The sequence below is a fragment of the Oxyura jamaicensis genome, chromosome 27 (assembly GCF_011077185.1).
Source record: "Oxyura jamaicensis isolate SHBP4307 breed ruddy duck chromosome 27, BPBGC_Ojam_1.0, whole genome shotgun sequence".
Lineage (NCBI taxonomy): Eukaryota > Metazoa > Chordata > Aves > Anseriformes > Anatidae > Oxyura > Oxyura jamaicensis.
In genome coordinates this window covers 1,063,897-1,086,476 of record NC_048919.1, presented here as the reverse complement: position 1 = coordinate 1,086,476, position 22,580 = coordinate 1,063,897, and the positions used below count along the sequence as shown (strand labels likewise).

The 22,580-nt window shown below is 53.9% G+C and overlaps 1 protein-coding gene across 8 annotated transcripts in view; it reads left to right on the top strand.

Moving 5' to 3' along the window:
• SCN4A (sodium voltage-gated channel alpha subunit 4) overlaps positions 1-19,937 on the top strand; it is a 48,970-nt gene extending 29,033 nt beyond the window's left edge. For 7 of the 8 annotated variants that reach the window (XM_035347432.1, XM_035347431.1, XM_035347428.1 and 4 more), the window contains 14 exons: positions 334-572; positions 2,204-2,377; positions 2,670-3,026; positions 5,829-6,269; positions 10,451-10,580; positions 10,853-11,007; positions 11,933-12,106; positions 12,635-12,757; positions 13,014-13,292; positions 14,615-14,668; positions 15,873-16,010; positions 16,551-16,655; positions 17,359-17,629; positions 18,068-19,937. In XM_035347432.1, coding sequence (XP_035203323.1) covers positions 334-572; positions 2,204-2,377; positions 2,670-3,026; positions 5,829-6,269; positions 10,451-10,580; positions 10,853-11,007; positions 11,933-12,106; positions 12,635-12,757; positions 13,014-13,292; positions 14,615-14,668; positions 15,873-16,010; positions 16,551-16,655; positions 17,359-17,629; positions 18,068-19,260 — 3,833 coding nt within the window. In that variant the 3' untranslated portion in view covers positions 19,261-19,937. The remainder of the gene's footprint in view (positions 1-333; positions 573-2,203; positions 2,378-2,669; positions 3,027-5,828; positions 6,270-10,450; positions 10,581-10,852; positions 11,008-11,932; positions 12,107-12,634; positions 12,758-13,013; positions 13,293-14,614; positions 14,669-15,872; positions 16,011-16,550; positions 16,656-17,358; positions 17,630-18,067) is intronic. The other variant, XR_004756271.1, reaches the window with a different exon arrangement.
• Positions 19,938-22,580: the final 2,643 nt, after the last annotated feature.

The following is a 22,580-nucleotide window of genomic DNA, read 5'->3' as shown; positions in this document are numbered from 1 at the left end:
CATACAATTTCTCATGCAGAATAATGGGATTGCAGTTGATTACAGCAGTCTTCGGAGTAAATCAAGAGCTGTTGAGCAGTTTCCCAAGAGCTCCTGTCTTAACTTTAGCAAAAAGTGCTTCAGGCTTGGCAGCGCCGGGCTTCTCAGCCCTGCCCTCCCACAGAGCCACTGTGCCCAGGCACCTCCTTTCAGCCCCCAAATGCATCCTGTAGGTTGCCTAGGGCTGGATCCAGGACCTCAGCAGAGGTCTTTTCTGGTGGGTTTGCACTTGGCCCACCCAGGGGAGGGCAGAGGAAGCCCAGGCTGATGTCAGTTTTTCCTTCCTGCCCTCAGAGCTGGAGGAGGCTCACCAGAAGTGCCCGCCTTGGTGGTACAAATTTGCTCACACGTTCCTGATCTGGGACTGCTGCCTTCCATGGCTGAAGCTGAAGGAGTTTGTCAAGCTGGTGGTGATGGACCCCTTCGTGGACCTGGGCATCACCATATGCATCGTGCTCAACACGCTCTTCATGGCCATGGAACACTACCCTATGACGGAGGAGTTTGAGAATGTGCTGACCGTGGGGAACCTGGTACGCAGCTCCTGGTGCCTCATCCTTCCCTGTTTAGAGCCATAGCAGCCAAAGCCTGGTGGGATGATTTCCCCCACTCCCCTCATCTCATCAGAACAGCGTGCTGGAAGCCCTTCCCAGCTGCTGAGAAGGTACTCAGGAGGTCTGGTCACAGCATCCCTGGGATGGGACGGGCTCCATGACTTTTCAGATCAAGGGGCAGCAGCAGAGGTGACGTGGTGGTGCGGCTCCATCATCCCCTGCTCTCCTGCTGCAGCTTCTGGGCAGGTGCCCATCTCACCTGGTGCATCTCAGTGATGCCAAAGTGGACATGGCTTTCCAGGGCTGTTCTGTAGGGCCAGGTCCTATATCTCAGCCCAGGTTAGGCAGGGGCTGCCGCCAGCCCTTGCCTGAGCCGCAGTGGCCTCATGGTGCTGCTCATGCTGGGAGGGAAGGGTCCCTGCTGAGCAGCAGGTAGTGGTGCTAGCAGCATTAAAAATATATAATAATAACGATTAAGACTTTTCCCAGTGAAATCACCACAAATCTGGGCCGTTCTGGTTTCATGGGCACATTTAACACCAAGCTGTGGCTGCTCCTCCCTGGAGCTCAGGGTAAAGGGCTTTCAGCTGGATGCAGGCTGCTGGGGGCCAGGCCCAGGAGGGCCTAGTTGCTCTGGAAAGCTCAGCCAAGGGCCAGGAGAGAGGGGAAGGAAGACTTCATCTTCTCTCCTGCCACCTTGCCCTGCTCCAGCACCTGCCGGGACCTCTCCGTGCACAAGCACGCGGGTGACACATGCTGGGGCCCGAGCCCCAGGCAGGCAGGATGACACTCAGCACATAGCTGCTTTGTCTCTGGTTTCATTCAGGAAATACAAGGGGATTAATTGGCTGTTGCTCGAAGCAGCACGGTCATGCTGCAAAAAAAAACAGCCCCAGCTTCTCCTTGGGGCCATCAGCAATTTCCGTCTATGTGTAGAGCCAGCAGGAGAACCATCGTGACCGTGGGGCTTTGCTGGGGAATCCAGGTGTCGCCTGGAGCAGGAGGAGCAGCTCCCCTGCAATGGGATGTGTCAGGGAGCAGCCCCTGGGGTGCTGATGCAGAAGCCTCCCTGAAGCCTCCCCTCCCAGCACAATCCACATCCAGGGCAAAATTTGTCACCAGGCACCCTCTGTGCAAGCCATGTCATGCAATTACATCGAGGATGTTAATTGTCACATCGCTGATCCTGCTCTAGAGTAATGTGATAATACACAGGGCTGTTGTAGCCCCAGGAAAAGTTATGTGTAAAAGCTGCGTTGGCTTTCACGGGGCCCAGGGGAGAACCAGGACATCCCAGTATCATCATGGTTCCTGGTGCTGGGAATTCCTGTGATTCAGCCAGTGTTTGCACTGGGTCTCTTTACCAATGGAACTTCTTATTTTTAATTTCCACCTGCCAGCACACACCTTGGTCAAGTCTTTCCAGACCCAGCCACCAGCGTTCCCCATGCTCCTCACAAGTCATACTGGGCAGCAGCTCGGAGATCGTTCCCAATGGAGGCTGGACCCAAAGGCATGAAAAATAGCCCCAAAATGAAGTGCTACCTACTCCATACAGAAGCTTGGTGCTCTGGCTTTCGGGCAAACTGACAGTGTGATGTTCCCCACAGGTCTTTACGGGGATCTTCACAGCAGAGATGGTCCTGAAGCTCATTGCGTTGGACCCCTACGAGTATTTCCAGCAGGGCTGGAACATATTTGACAGCATCATCGTCACCCTGAGCCTGGTGGAGCTGGGTCTGGCCAACGTGCAGGGGCTCTCTGTGCTCCGCTCCTTCCGCTTGGTATGTGCCACGGGGCCGAGCGGTGCCAGGGGGGTTGGGATTAGGCAGCACCAGTGTGGAGAATGGTTCAAGGTCCTTTGTGGCGGCCACCAACCCATCCCAGGTTAAAGGTAACACAAATATCAAGGTACACAGGAGCCTGTGCTCTTTGTAAAGCTGTTGGCTGTTTGATCCCTCCTGCCTTAACAAAACTGTCATGCGGAGGTCTGGTCCCAGCCTCGCAGCCTTGCTGACACCTTGTGGCAATGAAAGCCCCAGGCAACTCACCACCTTGTCTCCTTGCTTCTCCCAGCTGAGGGTTTTCAAACTCGCCAAGTCCTGGCCCACCCTCAACATGCTCATCAAGATCATCGGCAACTCAGTGGGTGCCCTGGGGAACCTCACCCTGGTGTTGGCCATCATCGTCTTCATCTTCGCCGTGGTGGGGATGCAGCTCTTCGGGAAGAGCTACATGGAGTGCGTGTGCAAGATCTCCCTGGACTGCACACTACCCCGCTGGCATATGCATGACTTCTTCCACTCCTTCCTCATTGTCTTCCGCATCCTCTGTGGGGAGTGGATCGAGACCATGTGGGACTGCATGGAGGTGGCAGGCCAAACCATGTGCCTCATTGTCTTCATGATGGTCATGGTCATCGGGAACCTCGTGGTGAGTACCACCGGTGGGGGAGGCCCTCGGCCACAGGTCCCCACCTCCATCCCTCATGCTCCGGCCGATGCGGTCTAGCTCAGCTCTTCTACAGGGCTGCCCATGAAGGTCTGGTCTTGTTGGAGCCATACAGGAGCAGAGGCCAAGGGCCTGACCTCCCTCCCGTATAGCTGGTGGGGCTGTGCTCTGTACTCTGGTCTTACCAAAGCAGGGTAGGACATGATCTCTACCTGAAAGGCCTTCTGCTGAAACCAGATCAGGAGCAGAAGGGGAAACCGAGGCACGGAAAACTTTAAGACAGGCTTTAGGCAGATACAAGAGCAACTCTGGGACCTGAGAGGGCTTATCTTCAAGCTGCCTTTTCTTTTCCACACACGTCTTTGGGGTTTCCACCCCTACTTCCTATGCTCTGGTGACAAGGGACGGAGGCAGCACAATAAACCCATGCTCCCAGAGCTGGCCCTTTGCTCCACGGCACTTTTGGGAGCAGGTCATCAGCATCGCCATGCTCCAGGTGGCATCCCAGGGGTGCGCGACCCCCCCCTGAAGCACACAGCTCCTTCCCCCAGGTCCTGGTGGGCCCCATGCACCCCCCGCTAACCCAAGCCGCTCACCGCTGCTCTCTGCCTGCAAGTTCCAGGCGAGCATCAAATCCTTTCTAAACTTGGTAACCCGCTCGCTGGCGGCTTTGAAGCTTGTTTTGCAGGCTGCGTGGGCCCCGTGCTCCCTTCTTAAGGAGCAAGGCAGGGGAGGGAAGCGCGGCAGCTTGCCGAATCGCTCCTATTACTTGCCGGGGTTGTGTAAGCCCTTTGGAATTTGCTTTGAAAAACTATCTGCCCAGGGAGCTGCTGACGCCTCCCTGCACACGGTACATGGCTGCTCTGGCCCTGGCTGGGTGAAAGCAGCTCCAGGGAAAATCCAGACTACCCCCATCCTCTTCCGTGGCTTGGATCAGGGCAGGGCAGAGTGGAGCGTCCCACTTTTAAGGACAGAAAGTTGGGATTTGGGTGTTGTGTTGCTTCCCTGGCTCATGCAGTGTGTTTGGGGCTTGAAGATGCCCCCTGCGACAGCATGGGTTGTGCTGGGGTCTAGGCTGGGTGATGCCAGGTGGATGCAGCACGTGGCCCCCACAGCAGGGAATGGCCATGCCTTCCTCAGGGGTCCCCATTTATTTGTGTTGCAATGCTGAACCAGGCTGAAAATCACCCGTGAGCAGCAGGAGCATCTCCAGGACAGTTTACAAGGGGTACAGGAGATGGGAATCCCAGCCAGGCTCCCTGGAGACCCTCCCCAAGGATGTCTTGGAGACCTTTCCCATTCTGGAGGCAGATCTGGGAGCAGGGCAGCCCATGCACCCTTCCAAGAGGCTCTCCTGGAGGAGACGTGGGGCATGGGAGGTGTAGCCCTCCCTGAGCTTGCACCCCAGCTTTAGGGAAAGCTTTGCAGCTCCGCTCTGGGCTGCAGCATGGGTTTCATTTAAAGCGAGCTGGAGAAGCACAACACACAGCCACCCGCAGAGCTTCCTCCCCTCTGCCAGGCTCTCCTGGCCACGTCTCAGGTATTTCCAAGTGCTGGAGCCTGTCCCGCACAGCCTCTCCAGCATCCCGGCTGCAGGGGGGGTTGTTTCTAACCCCCTTTCCCCTCCGGAGAAATAAGGCTGCAGCCACTCGTCCTTTACTGTTAATGACACTTAGAGCATTTCCTTTGGAGTTATTAAGAGAAAAGGGAGGAAGTCCGTCAGGTGACAAGGTAACAGACTCCTGTCCAAAAAGGCAGAGCCAACAGAAACTATTAGCTGTAATTGGTACCTAACATGAGTATTAAACTGATGGGATACTGGGGATTTATTTAAAGATGCGGTTTAAGTCATATGGTATGAGCCATGTGAAAACAGCAGTGACCTTGAATAGCAGCTAATTCCCTTCTCAGATACGCTGCTGGCACAAAAAGGCACAAACACTGACAGCTGTGGGCTTGGCCTTGCGGCCGCTCTGCACAACGAGCGTGATTCTGGGTCCTGCCAATGTGCCCATGCCCTGCAGAGAGCCCATCCTTCTCCATCCTCGTGTGCTGCTCTGGGTGCCTGGCACACCGTGAGCCAGCCCATGCCATCAGTGCTGAGGTGCCCTGGGGTCCAGGCATGTTTCAGGCATGGTGTTGTGGGAGAGAGCTGGGGGAAGCAGGAGGGAGCCCAGGCTTGGCGAGAGATCGCACGTTGCGATTGCTTCCAGGAGGTGATGAAATGCCCCATGGAGAGCTGGTAGAAAGGGACAAGGTTAGGGATGTGGCTCCAGGGTGCTGGAGGCCCTCAGCAGCTTACTGTGCATCCAAGCTACCGAAGTAGCAAAGAGAAGAGGAAAAATTAGTTTGAGGGCAATAAGCAGGAGGTTTCTCCACGGAGAGAGAAGTAGTAGAGCTGAGCTGCTTCCCAGTTGGTGGTGGGCACCATGGGCTTGGGTCCCATGCTGGGACCAGTGAAGAGATGAGTGGATGGAGGAACGCCCTGGGAGACCCACATGGAGGTCATTTGGGAAGGGCTAAAGCAGTGACAGGCACAGGACGTGCTTGCAAAGGATTGGAGGGATCATTGCAGCCCAGGGAGGAGCAAGGAGAAGCTGGGCCATGCCTCTGTTCTCCAGGAGATGGGGTCAGCATCTCTGCGGTCCCCAGAGGTGGGCAACAGAGGGGGTGTCCCAGCAAGAGGCTCAGTGAAGGCGGCTTCTCCGTGGCCATTGCTGGTCTCTGCTGCTCTAGTCTGCGGGGACAGATGTCATCACTGGTGTTTGCTTTTGTCCCCTCCAGGTGCTGAACCTGTTCTTAGCCTTGCTGCTGAGCTCCTTCAGTGCCGATAGCCTGGCAGCGTCGGACGATGATGGAGAGATGAACAACTTGCAGATTGCTATCGGCAGAATCACCAGGGGGATCGACTTCGTAAAGAGCTCTGTCCTCATGCTGCTCCGCAGGCTGTGGAAGGGGAAGAAGGTGGCCCCAGAGGAAGAGCAGGAGCCCAGCAAGGGGGACAACTCTGCGCTGAACCACGTGGACACTAGCCAGGAGCCCAAGTCAGAGTACATGGACGGAGTCACTGGGAAAGAGTATTTGTTCATGGACGAACTGGACCACATGAATTTCATTAACAACCCCAACCTGACGGTGCAGGTCCCCATTGCCTCAGAGGAGTCTGACCTCTATGAGGAGGAGACGAGCACCCAGTCTGACACCGAGGATGCCAAGGTGAGAAAGGTGGGTGGCAGGGCTCCAGCTCCAAAACTGACCTTGTGCTGCCCACAGAGCGGTGCCATTTTTGGTTACTTTTCACTTTTTCCACAACATGATGTCTGGTATGACATAGGCCAAACCTGGGGTGTTTCAGCAAAAAAGAGCTCTCCATTTCCCGGCATGAGATGGGGGGTCCAAGCAGAGGTTTGGGCTGGTTTGGGTCAGGATATGGGGTTGTTGCAAACACCAGGAGGACCTCCTGCACCCCTCAGGATGGGTGCAAGCATCAAAGCACTTGGTTTGGGGTTAAAGATGTCCAAGAGGAATTTGATGCCAGGAAATCTGCTGATGGCACTAACATTGGATCCACCGCTAATGCATCTGAAAACATCATCATGGAGGGTACAAAACCAGACGAAGCTTAGCACAAGTGAACATGAAGCAATGCATTTCACATTGAAAGCTGACAAGACAGGTGATCAAGGCATCGAGGCGCAGCGAGGGCTGTCAGGGCTTGCGGGATGCCGGTCGCCTTGGTGCTCTGGGGGGATGAGAGGGAGCTGAGACAAGAAATTTAGGAAAACAACAGCAGGCACGCTAATGTGTTCTGATGGGAAATCACTGCTTGCCATGATATTGCACCAAAAACCTGGGGAAATTCAGGGCAGTGGGGATGTCGTGGTGGAGAGGAGCAACGCCATTGATCCAGGAAGGGAGAGGGGTTTGTATGAAGAGGCGAATCCTGGCTATTTGTTGTCAGCTGGGAAGAAGGGGGTGTTTTCAGCGGGGGGGCTGCAGGCGGAAGACGGCAGGAAGGGCTGTGGCTGGCTGTGAGCTGTTGAAATTGTTCTGCTCTGGTGTGCTCAGAAGGGACAAACCTGCCAGAGCATCTTGGGCAAGGGAGCTGCTGTTGTCATTCCCATTAATGTTGCAAGCAGGAGGCCTGAAAACTGGTGTTTCTCCCCTCATTTTTCCTATTATAAGTATTACAAGCCCCCCCCCCCCCAGTACACGTAGGCCATGCCATAGCACGCCAGAAGGGTGGTCACATTGTACAGAGGTGATGCTGTTGACACCAGCCTGACCGTAGCAGGGGGACGCTTCCAGTCTGGCCCATGGGGTCCCCAGGGACCTCAGTTCCTCACCACCATGATGTATGACCCAGAAGCTGGGGAAAAGGCCCTGTATGTGACTACCAGAGGGGTCCCAGCACAGCTCCAGCATCCCAGGGCTGATGTTTTGAGAGCCACCCCGGGCTGCTCGCTGTGTGCAGGGGACAAACCACCACCTGCAGCCACCAAATACCAGCTCATCCCATCATCTGTGCTGGTTTTGGTGGAGAAATTCAGTCAAATAGTGGCCAGGGTGCAAGACAGGGGGATGCACAAACATCGCAGCCCCTGCCCCAACAGGCAGGAGGAGACATGGGCTGACAGGCAGCACCAGAAACGACTGCCTAGTAATTAGAAATCAGGCGCTAATTAGCTCTGGGATAGGAGCTCTGGGCCTCAGGGAAGAGGCTGCTAACTCGCTGTGTTCACATGCCATTGATCAGCTCCAGATGGAGCCAAAGCCCGACACACCACCTCGTGCTGGGGACATGGCTGCTGGTGAATATGACAAGCTGGGATTGCTCAGAAAATGCTGATAAATGCTCTCTCCCTTCAACAGCAGCTCCTCTCCGAGACAAAGATATTTTTCAGGGTGAAGTAGCAGCAGCAGGGCAGTGGCAGCTGCTATCCTCAAGTGCTCCTGCCTCCTTGAGCTGATTTATTGTCTGCAGTGAGGGGACAGGGACAGTAGTGGTGGTGTGCTAGGACTGTGCAGAGTCCATGCCACAGCTCGGGGCTCTCCCTGGGTGCTTTTTGCCTCAGAGCCCTGTGCTTCTGGGCAGGGGGACATCTCATGGGATGCTCTGGGCTGTGGTGCCAGAGCAGGAGAATCCTCAAGTACTGCAGATTAGCAGGGTCACAGGTTGTGCAGCACTTGTGTGCAGGAAAAAGATGGAAAAGGCCGTGGATGCTGGTGAAACACCCCGCTGGGCTGGAGGTGTTGTACGGGGTGTGGGTCAGAAATAGCCCTGCAAGCCTGTTGAATGCAGGCATGTGGTGGGGCTGTCAGAAGGGATGGGTTTGGGGACCATGCAGTGGGAGCAGCATGGGCATCCCAGTCCCTGCCACTGGACCTGCTCCAGGCACCAGAGGTCCCGGAGCTGCTGGGTTACAGGAGCCTGCGGGGCACCTCTTGGGCACCTTTCCCCAGCCTCCGGAGCTGCCGGGCTGGTGCTGCCCCACCTTGTGCCCTTGCAAGGCCTGTCCTGGAGGCAGGTACTTTCCATCTGTCCTTCCCTGGGGTCACAGCTTGCCTGGCTCCCTGCTAAAGCCTCCTAATCCCCCTGCCCTTCCTCTGCTCCCCCAGCCCCAGCAGGGAGCTGCCCTCTGCTCAATGCAGAGCCACCAGATGCCACCTGATGCCACTGCTGCTGCTTTGTGCTGCTCCTTGAGGCAGTGCCCTGCGTGTCCCCAGCATGCAGTGCCCCAACTGCAAGGGTCCCCCGAAGCAACAACTACTCCTAGAGCTGTGACTGTGGCCCCTGGGTCTGCTGGCAACGACGGTGCTTCAAATTACCCCAGCATCATCCGGGTGTGTGCCCTGGCCTGGTGGAGAAGTGAGCAGCTCCTTTATGTGCTACTGAAAGCACGAGCAACCTCAGGAAAGGATCATCTCCTTCCACACAAGCCGATATCATCCTGTGTTGCTCCCTGTGCCATCCCCATCCAAGGTCTTCTGGGTTCTGGTTGCTCCCAGGCAGGACAGGTCTGGAAATCTTCTCCTCCTGCACGTGCTGCACAAAGTTTCTTCTGAAAAAGAAAAAAGAAAAAAATTTCCGGGGGTTTGCCAAGGTTTTCTCTCGTTATCAGCCCCTCCAGGCTGTGCTGAGTGGTGTCTGGGAAGGCAGCCAAGCCAAGTGGTGTGGCGGGATGGAGCAGGCGGGAGCTATTTGGGATGCAAGCTTTGAACTTGGGTGAACCTCAGCCTACGAGCCCTCCAGCACGAGCCACACCAGTGGGACGCGAGAGACATGCCGCGATGGCCAGACATGCTTCCGCGGGCCCGCTGGGACCGGGGCGCCTGGCAGAGCGTGTGTTGGGTCAGGGCACAGGGAGGAGGCGGTGAAAGCAGCCCGACATGGTGGCACAAGGGGATGGGAGATGGCTGTGAGGTGAGGGCATCTGGGCACAGGGGGCTTCTGGCTCCTCTGAACCTAGATGAAAAGTGAAGCTCGTGCAAGCTCACACGTCACAGATGCTCCGAGGCTCTCAGCTCTGGCTGATCCCACAACCCCACTCTGGGCTGTTTTCGTAGGAAAGGGACTTGGAGCTGCCTCTGGGCAAAGGCCTCCACGAAAAGCTCCCAAACCCTTGGGCAGCCTCCCTTCCTGACTTCTGGCACCGCACCAGCACTCAGGTGGACAAATCCATCCTATTCCCATAAAAGTCCAATGTCGGATAGTTCCTTTCTCTTTGTGTTGGATTTAAATCTACTGCAAAGGGCTCACAAAAGCTGGGGGCTTGCACTTTGGGGAATCAGCCAAGAATGAGCTGGGGGTTCAGATCCTGCTCCAAAAGCTTGGAAAGCTTTAGAAACACCTCCATGATAAAGACAAAATTTGTAGAAAATGAGTCAAAGGGAATTAATCAATTGTGGTAATGAGGATGAGCTCTCTCCGCATGGCCGGTGCAGGCAGTGGCTGTGACAGTGCCTGTCCCTGCAGCTGGGGACACGCTTGGAGGAGCCGTCACCTGCTTCTGGGGGCAGGGAGCTCTGGTTGCTGCTCGTCGCACCAGGAGCCACAGCATGTTTTGCCCCCAGCAGGAAAAGCGCTGAGGTCTGCACTGACAGTGTGGTTCCCCCCTCCCCCAAAAAATCCAGTGGCTAACACAATGCCATGCAGTGTCTGTGTGGTTGTTTCCATGCCAGAGGATTCAGCAAGTCTGCTTGTCCTATTGGGAAAGTTATTGTGGCCCCACGTGGGGTCTGTCCCCATGGGAGGAGGGTGCAAAGCCCTACCAGGGCATCCCCCATGCCTACCAAGTCTGTTCCCAACGCACCTCCTGTGGAGCAGCCCCTGGCCCTGCCTGGCCTCTGAGGGGCTGGAGGCAGCCCATGGGCACCACTGCCCAGCCAAATCCTCCTCTTTGCAGAACCCCCTCTCCAGCGACAATGCCTCATCCCTGTGCAGCACCGTGGATTACAAGCCACCACCGCCGGAGGAGGAGGCTGTGGCAGAAGAGGCTGAGGACAGCAACGAGCCTGAGGAGTGTTTCACCGAAGGTGAGGGATCGAGCAGAGCCAGGCACCCCGTGGAGAGGGGGTGGTGGACGTGGAGGGGCACTGCAAACAAACCATTGCTTGCAGTGTCATAGACCTAGGGCTCACCTAGCTCAGACCAAGCTTCAAATTCTCCTGCCCTTGTGGGTGGGCATCCCCATGCCCAGCAGGATCCTTCCCCAGCCTCCACCTGGGAGGGGTTAAAGCATCAGTAAAAGTACAAAAAGCTTCTTGCTGGTGGAGAGGCAACCCAGGCTCTCTGTCCCCATCCTCAGCCTGCGTGAAGAGGTTTCCCTGCCTCTATGTGGACATCACCAGCGAGAGAGGGAAGGTCTGGTGGAATGTCCGGAAAACCTGCTTCCGCATCGTTGAGCACGACTGGTTCGAGACCTTCATCGTCTTCATGATCCTCCTCAGCAGCGGGGCGCTGGTAAGTCCCACCCCACCATTCACCCCATCTTTGCTCTGCAGCAGCTCCCTGCTGCTTCTCCTCCCACCCTTAATCTCGGCTGTGAACCATCTGCACCTTCAGCTTAGCTTGATGTGGATGGCTCGTCACTTTGCTGCCTCCATAACTGGCTGGCAGGAGATGCTTTATGGATAATTGATGATTATTATTTTGCCGTTCAGCACTTTCAGCTGCTGACGGGCATGTTTTCCCAGCACCTGGGTCTCCATTTGCATCGACCTCAGTAAAAAGCTGTACATCAGCCTTTAGGTCCTCCCTGAGTGTTTGGGCTGGGCATAGCTCCGCTGCCCCTGTGAATGCACAAAGCTGATGGGGAGACCAATCCCTCTGGAGGGCTGGGGTAAGGAGAGAGGGAAGGCAAGCAGAGGGACTGGACGTGCCTTCAGGCACACTTCACGTGTCTGTACAACGCTCTGAAGTGCAGTCTGGGGCTGGCTGAGGCTGTAGCTGTGTGGGAATCGAAAGTTGTGCTGAAGCAGCTGTGCAGCACCTGGTCACCGTGCAACTACCTCTGCTCACACTTTATGCCACGTGGACACATCAGGAACCCAAGCTCCTAAGAGAATTTCCAAAACTACCTGGGCACCCAAAGGTGCAGGTAGGTGGCCTGACTTTTGATTCACATGGAGACTGATGGGAATTAGGTACAGCTGGACATTTGCTTCAGCACAGCTTTGCTCCAGGACAAACCCTGCTCCACATAGCCACCAAGAACCTGCAAACAAGAGTTAGACCCCGTGTTGGTCTGTAAATGCCACCTGTAGTGAGGCTCTCAACTCTTTAGGCTGCCCCGCGGGGGGATGATGCACTGTGGCCATGGCTGCACCGAGCTGGGCAGCAGGTCTAATGGAAGAATGACTGTCATGTAGCTCCGCACCTCTTCCAGGCTTTTGAGGACATCTACATTGAACAGCGACGGGTGATACGCACCATCCTGGAGTACGCCGACAAGGTCTTCTCCTACGTCTTCGTCATCGAGATGTTGCTCAAGTGGGTGGCCTACGGCTTCAAGGTTTATTTCACCAACGCGTGGTGCTGGCTGGATTTCCTCATCGTCGATGTAAGTGCAACAAGCACCTGCAGGATCGCACTTAGCCGGGGGGGGTTGGGAGTGCTACAGGCTTGTGTCCAGCTGTGTCAAACCAAGCTGTGGTTGCATTTTAAAGGACAAAGAGGTGGTTGTGGAACAAGGGCTTAGACCATTGTTTTTTAATGGCCACTCCTTTCCCAGTTACAGAAACCCTTTCAAACCCTTTATGCACGCACCAAGCACAAGCCCACAGGGCTCTACTAGACACCAGCAGAGATGTGAAGGGGTGTAGGGTCCCCTGAAAGTTCTGTGACACAGCAGGCCATTTCTGTGTCCCCCACCACCTCCACCCAAGAGGCAGGGTCCTCCTTGGGGTGTCCTGATCACCAGAGACCTGGGGACTCAATGCCAGTCCCTGTGTCCCGAGACAACGTGATGACACCAGCCTGAAGGATGTGTTGGGAAGGGAGAGAAGGGCAGAGGTGCACAGATGGGCTTCAGTTCCTCCCCACTGTTTCCATATGAGGCGCTGCTAACTCCTTGGGCTGCTCCTTCCAGGTTTCTATTGTCAGCCTGACAGCGAACTGGCTGGGATACTCCGAGCTGGGAGCCATCAAGTCCCTGAGGACACTGAGGGCCCTGAGACCGCTTCGCGCCCTGTCCAGATTTGAAGGGATGCGGGTAGGTATCTCCTCATGCTCCAACATGTCTGCATGATGCAGAGCTGGGCCCTGGCTGGTCACCAACATTGGGAACCCATCCCAGACAATTTCCAAAGGTCTCCAGATCAGAGGGGTTAATGCTAAATACCCTTGGACCAGCCTGAGCCCGCTCGGTGCTGCAGGGGAGGATAAGGCTGGGACACAGAGGTTCCCTGGCCAGCCTGGCCAGCCTGGTTCCCTGGCCAGGACCTCCATGGTTGTTTCTCTCCATGCAGGTGGTGGTGAACGCCTTGCTAGGTGCCATCCCCTCCATCATGAACGTTCTGCTGGTCTGCCTCATCTTCTGGCTGATATTCAGCATCATGGGGGTGAACCTCTTCGCGGGGAAATACTACCGATGTGTAAACACCACCTCGGGGGAACTCTTTGAAATCAGTGTGGTGAACAATAAGAGTGACTGCATGGCTCTCCTCCACACCAACGAGGTCAGATGGGTCAACGTCAAGGTCAACTTCGACAACGTGGGCTTGGGATACCTGTCCTTGCTGCAGGTGGTACGTACAGAAAGCAACTGCTGTTGCAGGGTGGTGTGAGTAGCATCAGGGTTAAAATGAGGTGCTCCCCTGATGCCCAGGATGGGTTTCTTGGCTGCTGCTTAGTTCCAGAGTTGGTATTTAACCCCAAAAACCTGCAGAGTCAAGGAGGAAAGGGAGAAGATAGAAGATGGGAGGGGAAAGGGTAATTGTCACCAGGGAACTGTTGTGGATGAATGAATGTAGCACCAAGCCTGTAGCTGCAGGAAGTCCTCCACAGCAGGGGAAGCAGGAGCAAGGAGGCAAGAGAGTTCTAAAGCACCATTCTTTGGAAAAGGAATATGCCATAACGCAGGGGAGTTGGAGCCAACAAAGCTTCCCATCTGCCCAGTCCATCTCTCAGGCTCCCTAAACTCCAGACTCCCAAACCAATTTTGCAGCCTAACAGATTCCTGGTAGGGAGATGTTCCCCTTGCTACAGTTAGGTCTGTTACAGTCACAGGCTGCAAGAGTTTTGCATGAGGAAGATGATGATTGGAAAAAGAGCATGTGTTTTGGCTGCAGGGCAGTGGACGAATGCAGCCGTGCTTCCACTGAACCCACTGCAGCTGAGCAAGGCAAGCAGAAGGGGAACTGCTCACCACAATTTTAATAAAAATATAGGTGTGGGCTCTGTTATTGGGTGGGCTGGGGTTACTCCCACTGGATCCAGGGGAACTGGTGGTTGCAGAACCAAAGCATAACCCAAACTGATTAACCACCTATAAATTTAGCTTCCTCTTCAAGGTTTGTTGTTCCATCAGATTCAGGAAACAAGATGTTCAGGCTTTTTGCTTAGCAAATCAGCAGCAAAAGCCCGTAATTACACAGCGTACCTTCACCTCACCAGGATGGGGGTCCACCAGCCATCAGCAGCAGCAAGACAAAAGTCAGGATTTATGGAGGTGGCACCGGTCCAGAGAGCAGGAAAGAAGCAGCCAGGAAAATTGGGGCAATTCCTTGTTTTAGGGAGAAAAGAGTCCACGGCTGCTTTTTCCCAGCTTCTTTTGAAGTGGTGCTTTAGGAAGTCATTGGTAACCTCAGCCACAGAACAGAGCTTATATGCCTATAGGTATGCACACACCTGTGTCAACCTCAGTACTTCTGTACGGGTGCGTGTTTCTTGTGGATGCAGCAAGTGGTCTTTCTGCCATTTCCCCTGAGGAGCCACCTGTGGTGCAGCAGCAGCTCCATGCATGGAGTCAAACCCCTACCTAAGCCCCAAGTGTGTGCTCAGTGCCTTCCACACCCCCCGTAGCTCCAGCTGCCTCCTAATGAGCCTGCTCCTCTCTCTGTCCCTGCAGGCGACCTTCAAAGGCTGGATGGACATCATGTACGCCGCCGTGGACTCACGTGAGGTGAGGGAATAAACAGGGACATCTCGCTACCAGCACCAAGTGTCACCTATCCCATAGGGCTGGTTCCACTCAGCTGGCCAGGGCTTCAGCTGGGTCATGGGCCAAAGAGTGGAGAACCCCCCCAAAAAGTCCTCCTGCCAAGGTCTGCAGCTTCAGAGGGCAGTCAGTTGTGTCCCTCCCAGAGCCTTCTGCCACCCATGTCATTGTCACCTACATCCCAGCCACCACCCCAGCTGCACCCCAGTCCCTGCAACGGGCTCCCAGCCCACCCTACAGCTGGGGCTGAGCCCAGCTTCAGCTTCATAGTCTGAAATCTCCACACTTCACCTACAGCTCTGCATGACATCCTCCGTGTGCTCCTCCAGCTCGAAGAACTTATCCTGTCCTGGAGACAGTGATATAAATATCAAAAAAAAAAAAAATGTTTTGAAGAGTTTCATGTTTGTGCTGTGATCCATCCCCAGATGTGTCCCTGCAACACCCCTGAGCATGGCCATGGGCTGATATGGCAGGAGGGATTTCCTGCCTTTCACTAAGGGAGCACAACAGACTTGCCCGTGCCACGCTGAGGGTCAGCCCCTGACACCCACACCCCGAGCACGTTGTTTTCACTGCCTTTTTTTAGCTTCAGAAACAGCCGTTCTGCTCACCCTGGCTGCAGCTGCCAAGCACCCAGCCATAAAGCTGATATGGGAGAAAATGTGCTCTCCTCTGCTTGCCTCAAAATGGGGGAAGTCAGTTGTGACACCTAGGAACATCTTGGCTCAAATATTAGCAGAATTAAATGACACCCATTGAGATGAAGAGGGTTGGAAAACCCTCCTCAGGCTTCCAGGCTGTGCCACCCCCCGGGTGCTGGCATGATGTGAATTAAACCACCTCTCCATTCCTCTTTCGGCTGTATTTCAGCCCTTGGAAAGTTACCTGTTGGGAGGAAGCCCAATTTGCTCATTGATATCAGCCCTGCCCTGTGCAGCCTTCCTATTCCCCAGCACAGGGCTCAGGACATCCTTGTCCTCAGCCTAGCTGGCACCTGCTCCCTTGGGGACCACACAACCCAGCCAGCATCTGCCAAAAGCTTTGCAGGAGCCACCCCATGCTCTGTCAGGATATGGTGGCCCCTGGACCAGGGGCTTGGGGACATGCTTTTGGGGGAGAGTTAGTGTCATGTACTCATCTATTATTTCCCATCTCTCCTGGCCAGATTGAAGAACAGCCATCATACGAGATCAACCTCTACATGTACATCTACTTTGTCATCTTCATCATCTTTGGTGCCTTTTTTACCCTGAACCTCTTCATCGGTGTCATCATTGACAACTTCAACCAGCAGAAGAAAAAGATAAGTATTTTCTGGGTCCCACAGCCACCTTTGCCACCTGGAGCCCTGGTCCAGGCCAGAGGGGAGCGGCATCCTTCCTTTTCCCACCACGACCCTTTGTCATCATTTTTCCATGCATTGGGGAAAGAATGAACTTCTGAAAATGAAAGCTTCTGAGCTGTTTTGAAGCAAATAACATGGGACAAATGCGGGGGCAGAGAGTGCGTAATGCAGCACGTGCTGCTCACACCGAGCAATTTCTGAGCTCACAGGATCTGGGAACACGGACCTTGGATGAGCGCTGCTAGGGCACGGGGTGCCCTGCTTGCTGCATCAGGTGCTTCCCCAGTGCCGTCATCTCACCTCAGCAGGAGGAAACCACAGCGCTGGGTTTAGCACCCATAGGTGCTGTCAGCAGGGGGAGGAAGCAGGTTTCGCTGAGTCAGCACAGTGAGCAAAGCCCAGCTGGGGATGCCTGGTGGGAAGGAGTGGGGCATGGTCAGGGATGTCTGGTGGGAAGATGTGAGTCCCCAAGGCTAACGGTGGCAATTCGCTTTATACTTTGGAGGCAAAGACATCTTCATGACAGAAGAGCAGAAGAAATACTATAACGCCATGAAGAAACTTGGCTCCAAGAAACCCCAGAAGCCCATACCCAGGCCCTCGGTACGTTGGGTTAACCTCCTTGGAGCACAGTGGGGAAGGAGTGCCTCAAGCCACCGACTGTCCCAAGTGAACGAGAAAGGTCTGGGGAAGAGCATTTGCCAGCACAAAGAGCCAAATCCTGGTTCCCCCTTTATCTCTTCAGGTGGGATCTTTGTAAGGGCTGGGACTTCAGGAGAGGTTCACCTCAGGCAACCCTGGTCTGTTCTTCAGCCCTAGGTCTGCTGGCAAGGGCAAGAGGGGGATCGTTTTTGTAGGCATCAGGTTTTTCTCCTAGTTCCTCTCTCACAGATGGGTTAGAGTCAGGGAAACCTCAATACTCCTAGAAGGGAAACTGATCCAGACAATACATACACAGCTGTGACTTGGGCTTCTTCTTGGTGGCCCAGCTCAAGTGAGGTCTTTTCCCGTGTGTTCCTTTTTGCCCTGATGCATTAGCAATGGGTATACTTGGAAAACAACAGCCCTGTGCCCACACCTCGCCCACAGTGTCACCAGCCTGGCCTCATCCCGTGAGGCGCCCTGTGTTTTCTTCCCGCGGCTTGGGCTGACACCCACGTAGGGGCTGTGACCCTGAGGTTTCTTGCACACTGTTAAATATGGTTCCTTCTTCTCTTTCCGTTGTGTCTTTGTTTTCTGTGTGTCTGTTTCATGTTCCCACCTCACCTCTGGTCCTACATCATTATCCACACGGCTCCCACGGCAGAACAAGTTTCAAGGGATGGTGTTTGACTTTGTTACCAAGCAAGTGTTTGACATAACCATCATGATCCTGATTTGTCTTAACATGGTGACCATGATGGTTGAAACAGATGATCAAAGCCAGCTCAAAACAGACATCCTCTACAAAATCAACCTGGTCTTCATCGTCATCTTCACAGGAGAGTGTGTGCTAAAAATGTTTGCCTTGCGCTACTACTACTTCACTATCGGCTGGAACATATTTGACTTTGTGGTGGTCATCCTTTCCATTGCAGGTAATCCCTGGAGGCTCTACCAGTTCCTTGGGGCTCCCACTGGGTAACAAAGAGTAGAAATGGTTTATTCAATTGCAGCCATCACCAGCCAATTCCCCATGCCTTCACCCTTTGAGCAGGGTGAAGGGATCCTGGGACAAGAAGGATGCGAGGATACCCTGTGCCACCAAGGCAGGGTGAGGAGCAGGAGATGTGTCCTGCACCCTCCGTCTCAATGTTTCATGGCTGCACTGCAGAAACAGAGCAGCAGCATTTAATCTTTGGCTCTGCACTCAGAGATTTTAATATGTTCCCTTTACTGCCAGAGGAACTGAGAGAACTGTGTGCCCTTGGGGCTGGCCTCATCCTAGCCCTGGTAGATGATGGAGAAACTCCACTTGGCCCCCCTCTGTCAGCTGCAGAGCACAGCAAACTCAGTTCATTTTCATCCCTTTGCAGGCATTGTCCTCTCGGACATCATAGAGAAGTACTTCGTATCACCCACGCTCTTCAGGGTCATCAGGCTGGCGAGAATTGGCCGTGTCCTCCGGCTGATCCGAGGAGCAAAAGGCATCCGGACTCTCCTGTTTGCTCTGATGATGTCCCTGCCTGCCCTCTTCAACATCGGCCTCCTGCTGTTCCTCGTCATGTTCATCTACTCCATCTTTGGGATGTCCAACTTCGCCTACGTAAAGAAAGAGGCAGGGATCGATGACATCTTCAACTTTGAAACTTTTGGGAACAGCATCATCTGCCTCTTCCAGATCACCACTTCGGCCGGATGGGATGGTCTGCTCAGCCCCATCCTCAACAGCGCCCCCCCCGACTGCGACCCTGAACTGGAGAACCCTGGCAGTTCGGTAAAAGGGAACTGTGGCAATCCGTCCATTGGCATCTTCTTCTTCTGCAGCTACATCATCATTTCCTTTCTTATTGTGGTGAACATGTACATTGCCATCATCCTAGAGAATTTCAACGTGGCCACGGAGGAGAGCAGTGAGCCGCTCTGTGAAGATGATTTTGAAATGTTTTATGAAACATGGGAGAAGTTTGACCCGGATGCCACCCAGTTCATCGCGTACAGCACCTTGTCTGACTTTGTGGACACCTTGCAGGAGCCGCTCAAAATTCCTAAGCCAAACAAGATCAAGCTGATCACCATGGATCTACCAATGGTTGCTGGGGACAAAATCCACTGTCTGGATATTCTCTTTGCCCTGACAAAGGAAGTGCTCGGAGACTCGGGAGAGATGGATGCCCTGAAGGCCACCATGGAGGAGAAGTTCATGGCTGCAAACCCCTCGAAGGTTTCCTACGAACCCATCACCACCACTCTGAAAAGGAAGCACGAGGAAGTGTGTGCTACAAAAATCCAGAGGGCTTTCCGGAGGTACCTCCTGAGGCGCTCGGTGAAGCAAGCCTCCTACATGTACAGGCACAGTAAGGACGAAGACGCCCTGAGAGAGGACGCACCCGAGAAGGAAGGTCTGATCGCAACCAAAATGCATGAGATGTATGGGAACAGTGGGACAGACGTGGAGACAGCCCCAGCCTTTAGCCTTGCACCTGTGCCAGGCTCAGAGACTCAAGATGCTCCTGGTGAAGCGAAAGTGTGGGATGGGAAACGCGTTGTGAAGGAGTCGCTTGTGTAACGGGGAGCAATTTCCATCTCGTGGCATCACCCAGCCTGAAAAGACTCCATTTGTATCTCCTCTTCAGAAATCTTCCATGTTCAGATCAATAGATCTCAGATGTTGAGATAATTTCAGATATTTCAAGCAGACACCTTAACTTTCTGGGCAGGATCTCTTACTGATCCTGGTTTTCTTATCTCACTGCACTTGCAAAGGGCTTAATATTTTTCTTATGAGATTGAAATGTGAAATCTCTCTATTGTTGGTGAAAGAGAAACATTTTAGTTTTGAAATGATCTAATCATGGTAACGATGTTTTTCAGACATTAACAAATGAGGATGGCTGTCCTTGTACTTAAAGTAATTGTTTATTAATATTATTTCACAATTAAGATATTTTCTTTCTATTATTCTTCCAGAGTGCAGCCAAGTAACCAGTGAAAGATGAGCCAAGTGAAATAATATTAAGAATAATTACAGAAAGGTTTTGTGAACATATAAATCTCCAATGTCTTAAAGTAGCACCTTTCTTTTGGATATTTTAATAAGCTTTATGGATTTTTATTATATACAGAGAAAGTGCAATTATGTCTTAAAGATTTGTTTTCATAGCCAAAACAAAGCATCTGCAGATATGTTCTCAGGGTTAAATATCATATTTTAAAGGTCTCTGAATATACACTGAAATCATAAATCATTCAGGTCTCCATGGTACGAATGTAAACTGTATTTATATTCATGCTTCCCTTCTGTTTTCCCGTTCCATCCAGATTTTGTGGCAGGAAAGCAATGGACCTAGGTAGCATTTGGAGGACCTCCTCCAGAAGTTCCCTGTAACAAAAAAAACACCTTGAGCATTTTTCTTCGAGCCCCACAGCTAGCGGAAACTAGCCTTAGCTAATGAGACACCTCCCCAGGGAGTAGGGAGTGGTCTTTGCATTGAGTCGCTCAATGGGGTCCCATAAATCCCATCAGCTACCAAGTGCCAGGGCCTTAACACAGTGAATGCTCCTACCCAGGAACGCTCAAGAGGGGTGGCAGGTGGGTGTAAATTCTCCAAACTACTCAATACTCGGGCAGGGCATCCTTCACTCTGCCAGGGCTCCAGAGCTGCCCCTGCGCCTGGTGGTGCCGTGGTGCCTGCAGAGCCCTGGGGCCAGGAGGATCCTCACCAGGAAACATCTCACGGAGAGGGGTTGTCCCGGGGGAAGGTCCTGTCAATGGTCCTGTAGGTGTCCCGGTTAATCTCTGGACTGCCTTCTTTCTACAAAAGGGAAAACACTCTTAAGATCGAAACAACCATGAACCAAAACTTCCAGTTAAAACAAGGGCTGCTGCTTGAAGCCAAAGGGTCTGTCTTTTTTTTCTTCTTCTCTTCTGTTTTGTTTTGTTTTGTTTTTAATTATTAATAATATTTCTTCTCCCTTGGGCTGGTTTTGGCTCGGAGCTGTTGCAGATGCCTTATGGCACCCCGTGGAGCTCGCTTGCGCCCATGTGCTTTTGGCCAGGTGGCAGAGCCGGGGCCGCTCTGCCCACTGCATCACACCACGTTGTGCTTCCATATCCATGTGCATAGGGTGACGCTCCCTGGAACAGGAGCCTGAGCTTCTTACAGTGTGGCATGCTGCTTTAAATTGCCTTTGCATGGGAAGCATCCATGGCACAGCTTTTTCCAGCCCAGGTTGTGGTTCACGATCAATGCTGCTTGTACGTACGTGTCGTCGGTGATGGAAAAATGCCAAAGAGCAGAGTTTGTGTGAGCTAAAGCCCTTTTTCTTTGTACATTTCTTAAAATAAACAACCGTAATGGTCGATTGTTACAATACCAAATGTGTAGGTGTGCATTAGGGGAGGAAGTGTTTTCCATACCTCTGGGAGGGGGAAATCAACTGCCCCAGTCATAAATACCTGCTCCCTCCAGGGAGCCTCTGGACACACCATCCTCTGCAGGACCCCCAGTGGGGTCCCATTTTCCTCAAGAGACCTCCCAAGATGAAAGCTCCCCCCAGCACCTCCAGCCCAGTCTCCAGAGCTTCTGCTCTGCTCGTGGATGCATCCCATGGGCTCCTTGCTGCCTCCCCCAGCAATGAGCCCCAGCTATAGGAGACGCTGCTGTCGCTTCAGCCAAGGAGAAGGGAAGACTTGGAGGAGGTGCCTGATACTGGGCTCTATGCAGCCAAACCTGCCCCACTGGCTGCATGGGAGCAGGTCAGCATCACACGGAGGAGGGTGAAGAACGTTTCTGTGCTGATGCACGGCCAGAGGCTGAGCTGGGAGTGACCTCCAGGACCTGCTGATGTCCCCAGGGGCCACAGCACAGCCTCACCGTTGTTTTCTCTCTCCCTAGAACAGCTCGTGCCAGGACTGGTGTAATTCAAGTGGGACACATCACAGCACCCACGCAGGCAGCAGGATGGAGGGAGGAGGTGGCACAGCCCCCGTGTCCCCATCCCCCTGCGGTGGCAGGAAGGACGGCAGTGAAACACAAGCTGCCATGAATAAGAACGGGCTGGTGAAGGGTGCAGCTGCCTGGCCATGGCTCAGCTGTGCCCTGTGCTCATCCCACCACCCGCTGTGGGGACACAGGACCTTCCTCATGGGACCATCGGGTCTCTCCCAGGCACCTCCAGCCCGGGGAGCAGCTGCTGGCCTTCCTTGCATTGCTTATTGCAGCTCCCTTATCCAGCCCCAGGGGCTGATTACCAAATCTCTCCTGTGCTGTCCCAGCTCCTGGGCATCTCCGTCGCTGCTGGCTTGCCAGGACATCACAGCCAGGCTTAGTTTTAGCAGCAATACCAAGGGTGCCCCAGTGTACAGCTCTGTGCCCAGCACAGCCTGGCTGCTCTTCTGCAAGAAGGCACCTCTCCCATCATCTCTTTCCCTGGGGCCACAGTTTCTCTGGAAACCTTTATTTCTGCTCTGGCTCAGCTCACACCCCCTTGCCCTCAAGGTGAGACTTGGGCCAGCTCCCAGCAGCTGCCGGATGCTCAGAAACGGCAAAAAAGAAACGACCTGCAGAAAGTGGAGGTTTGGGGAGGCCCCAAGAAGACAGAGCTGGGCTCTGGGGACCAACCCGGCTGGCAAAAGTACCCCAAGGTGTTTTTCAGATGGAGTTACAGTTCAGTGCTCACCCGTAGCTCGCAGAGCACGGCGGTTGGAGAGGTGCTATGGCACAGTGTGAGGGGGAACTGCATCTCTGTGCCAGAGAGATGGGGCCAGGCCACAGCTTGGGTGCCACTTGTGGTGGCTGTGCCCAAAGGACGCAGGAGGAAGGGTCTTGGTCATGGCAATCATGCTGCAGAGAAGGACCAGGCATGGTGAGCGCCCAAGGAGGGGGC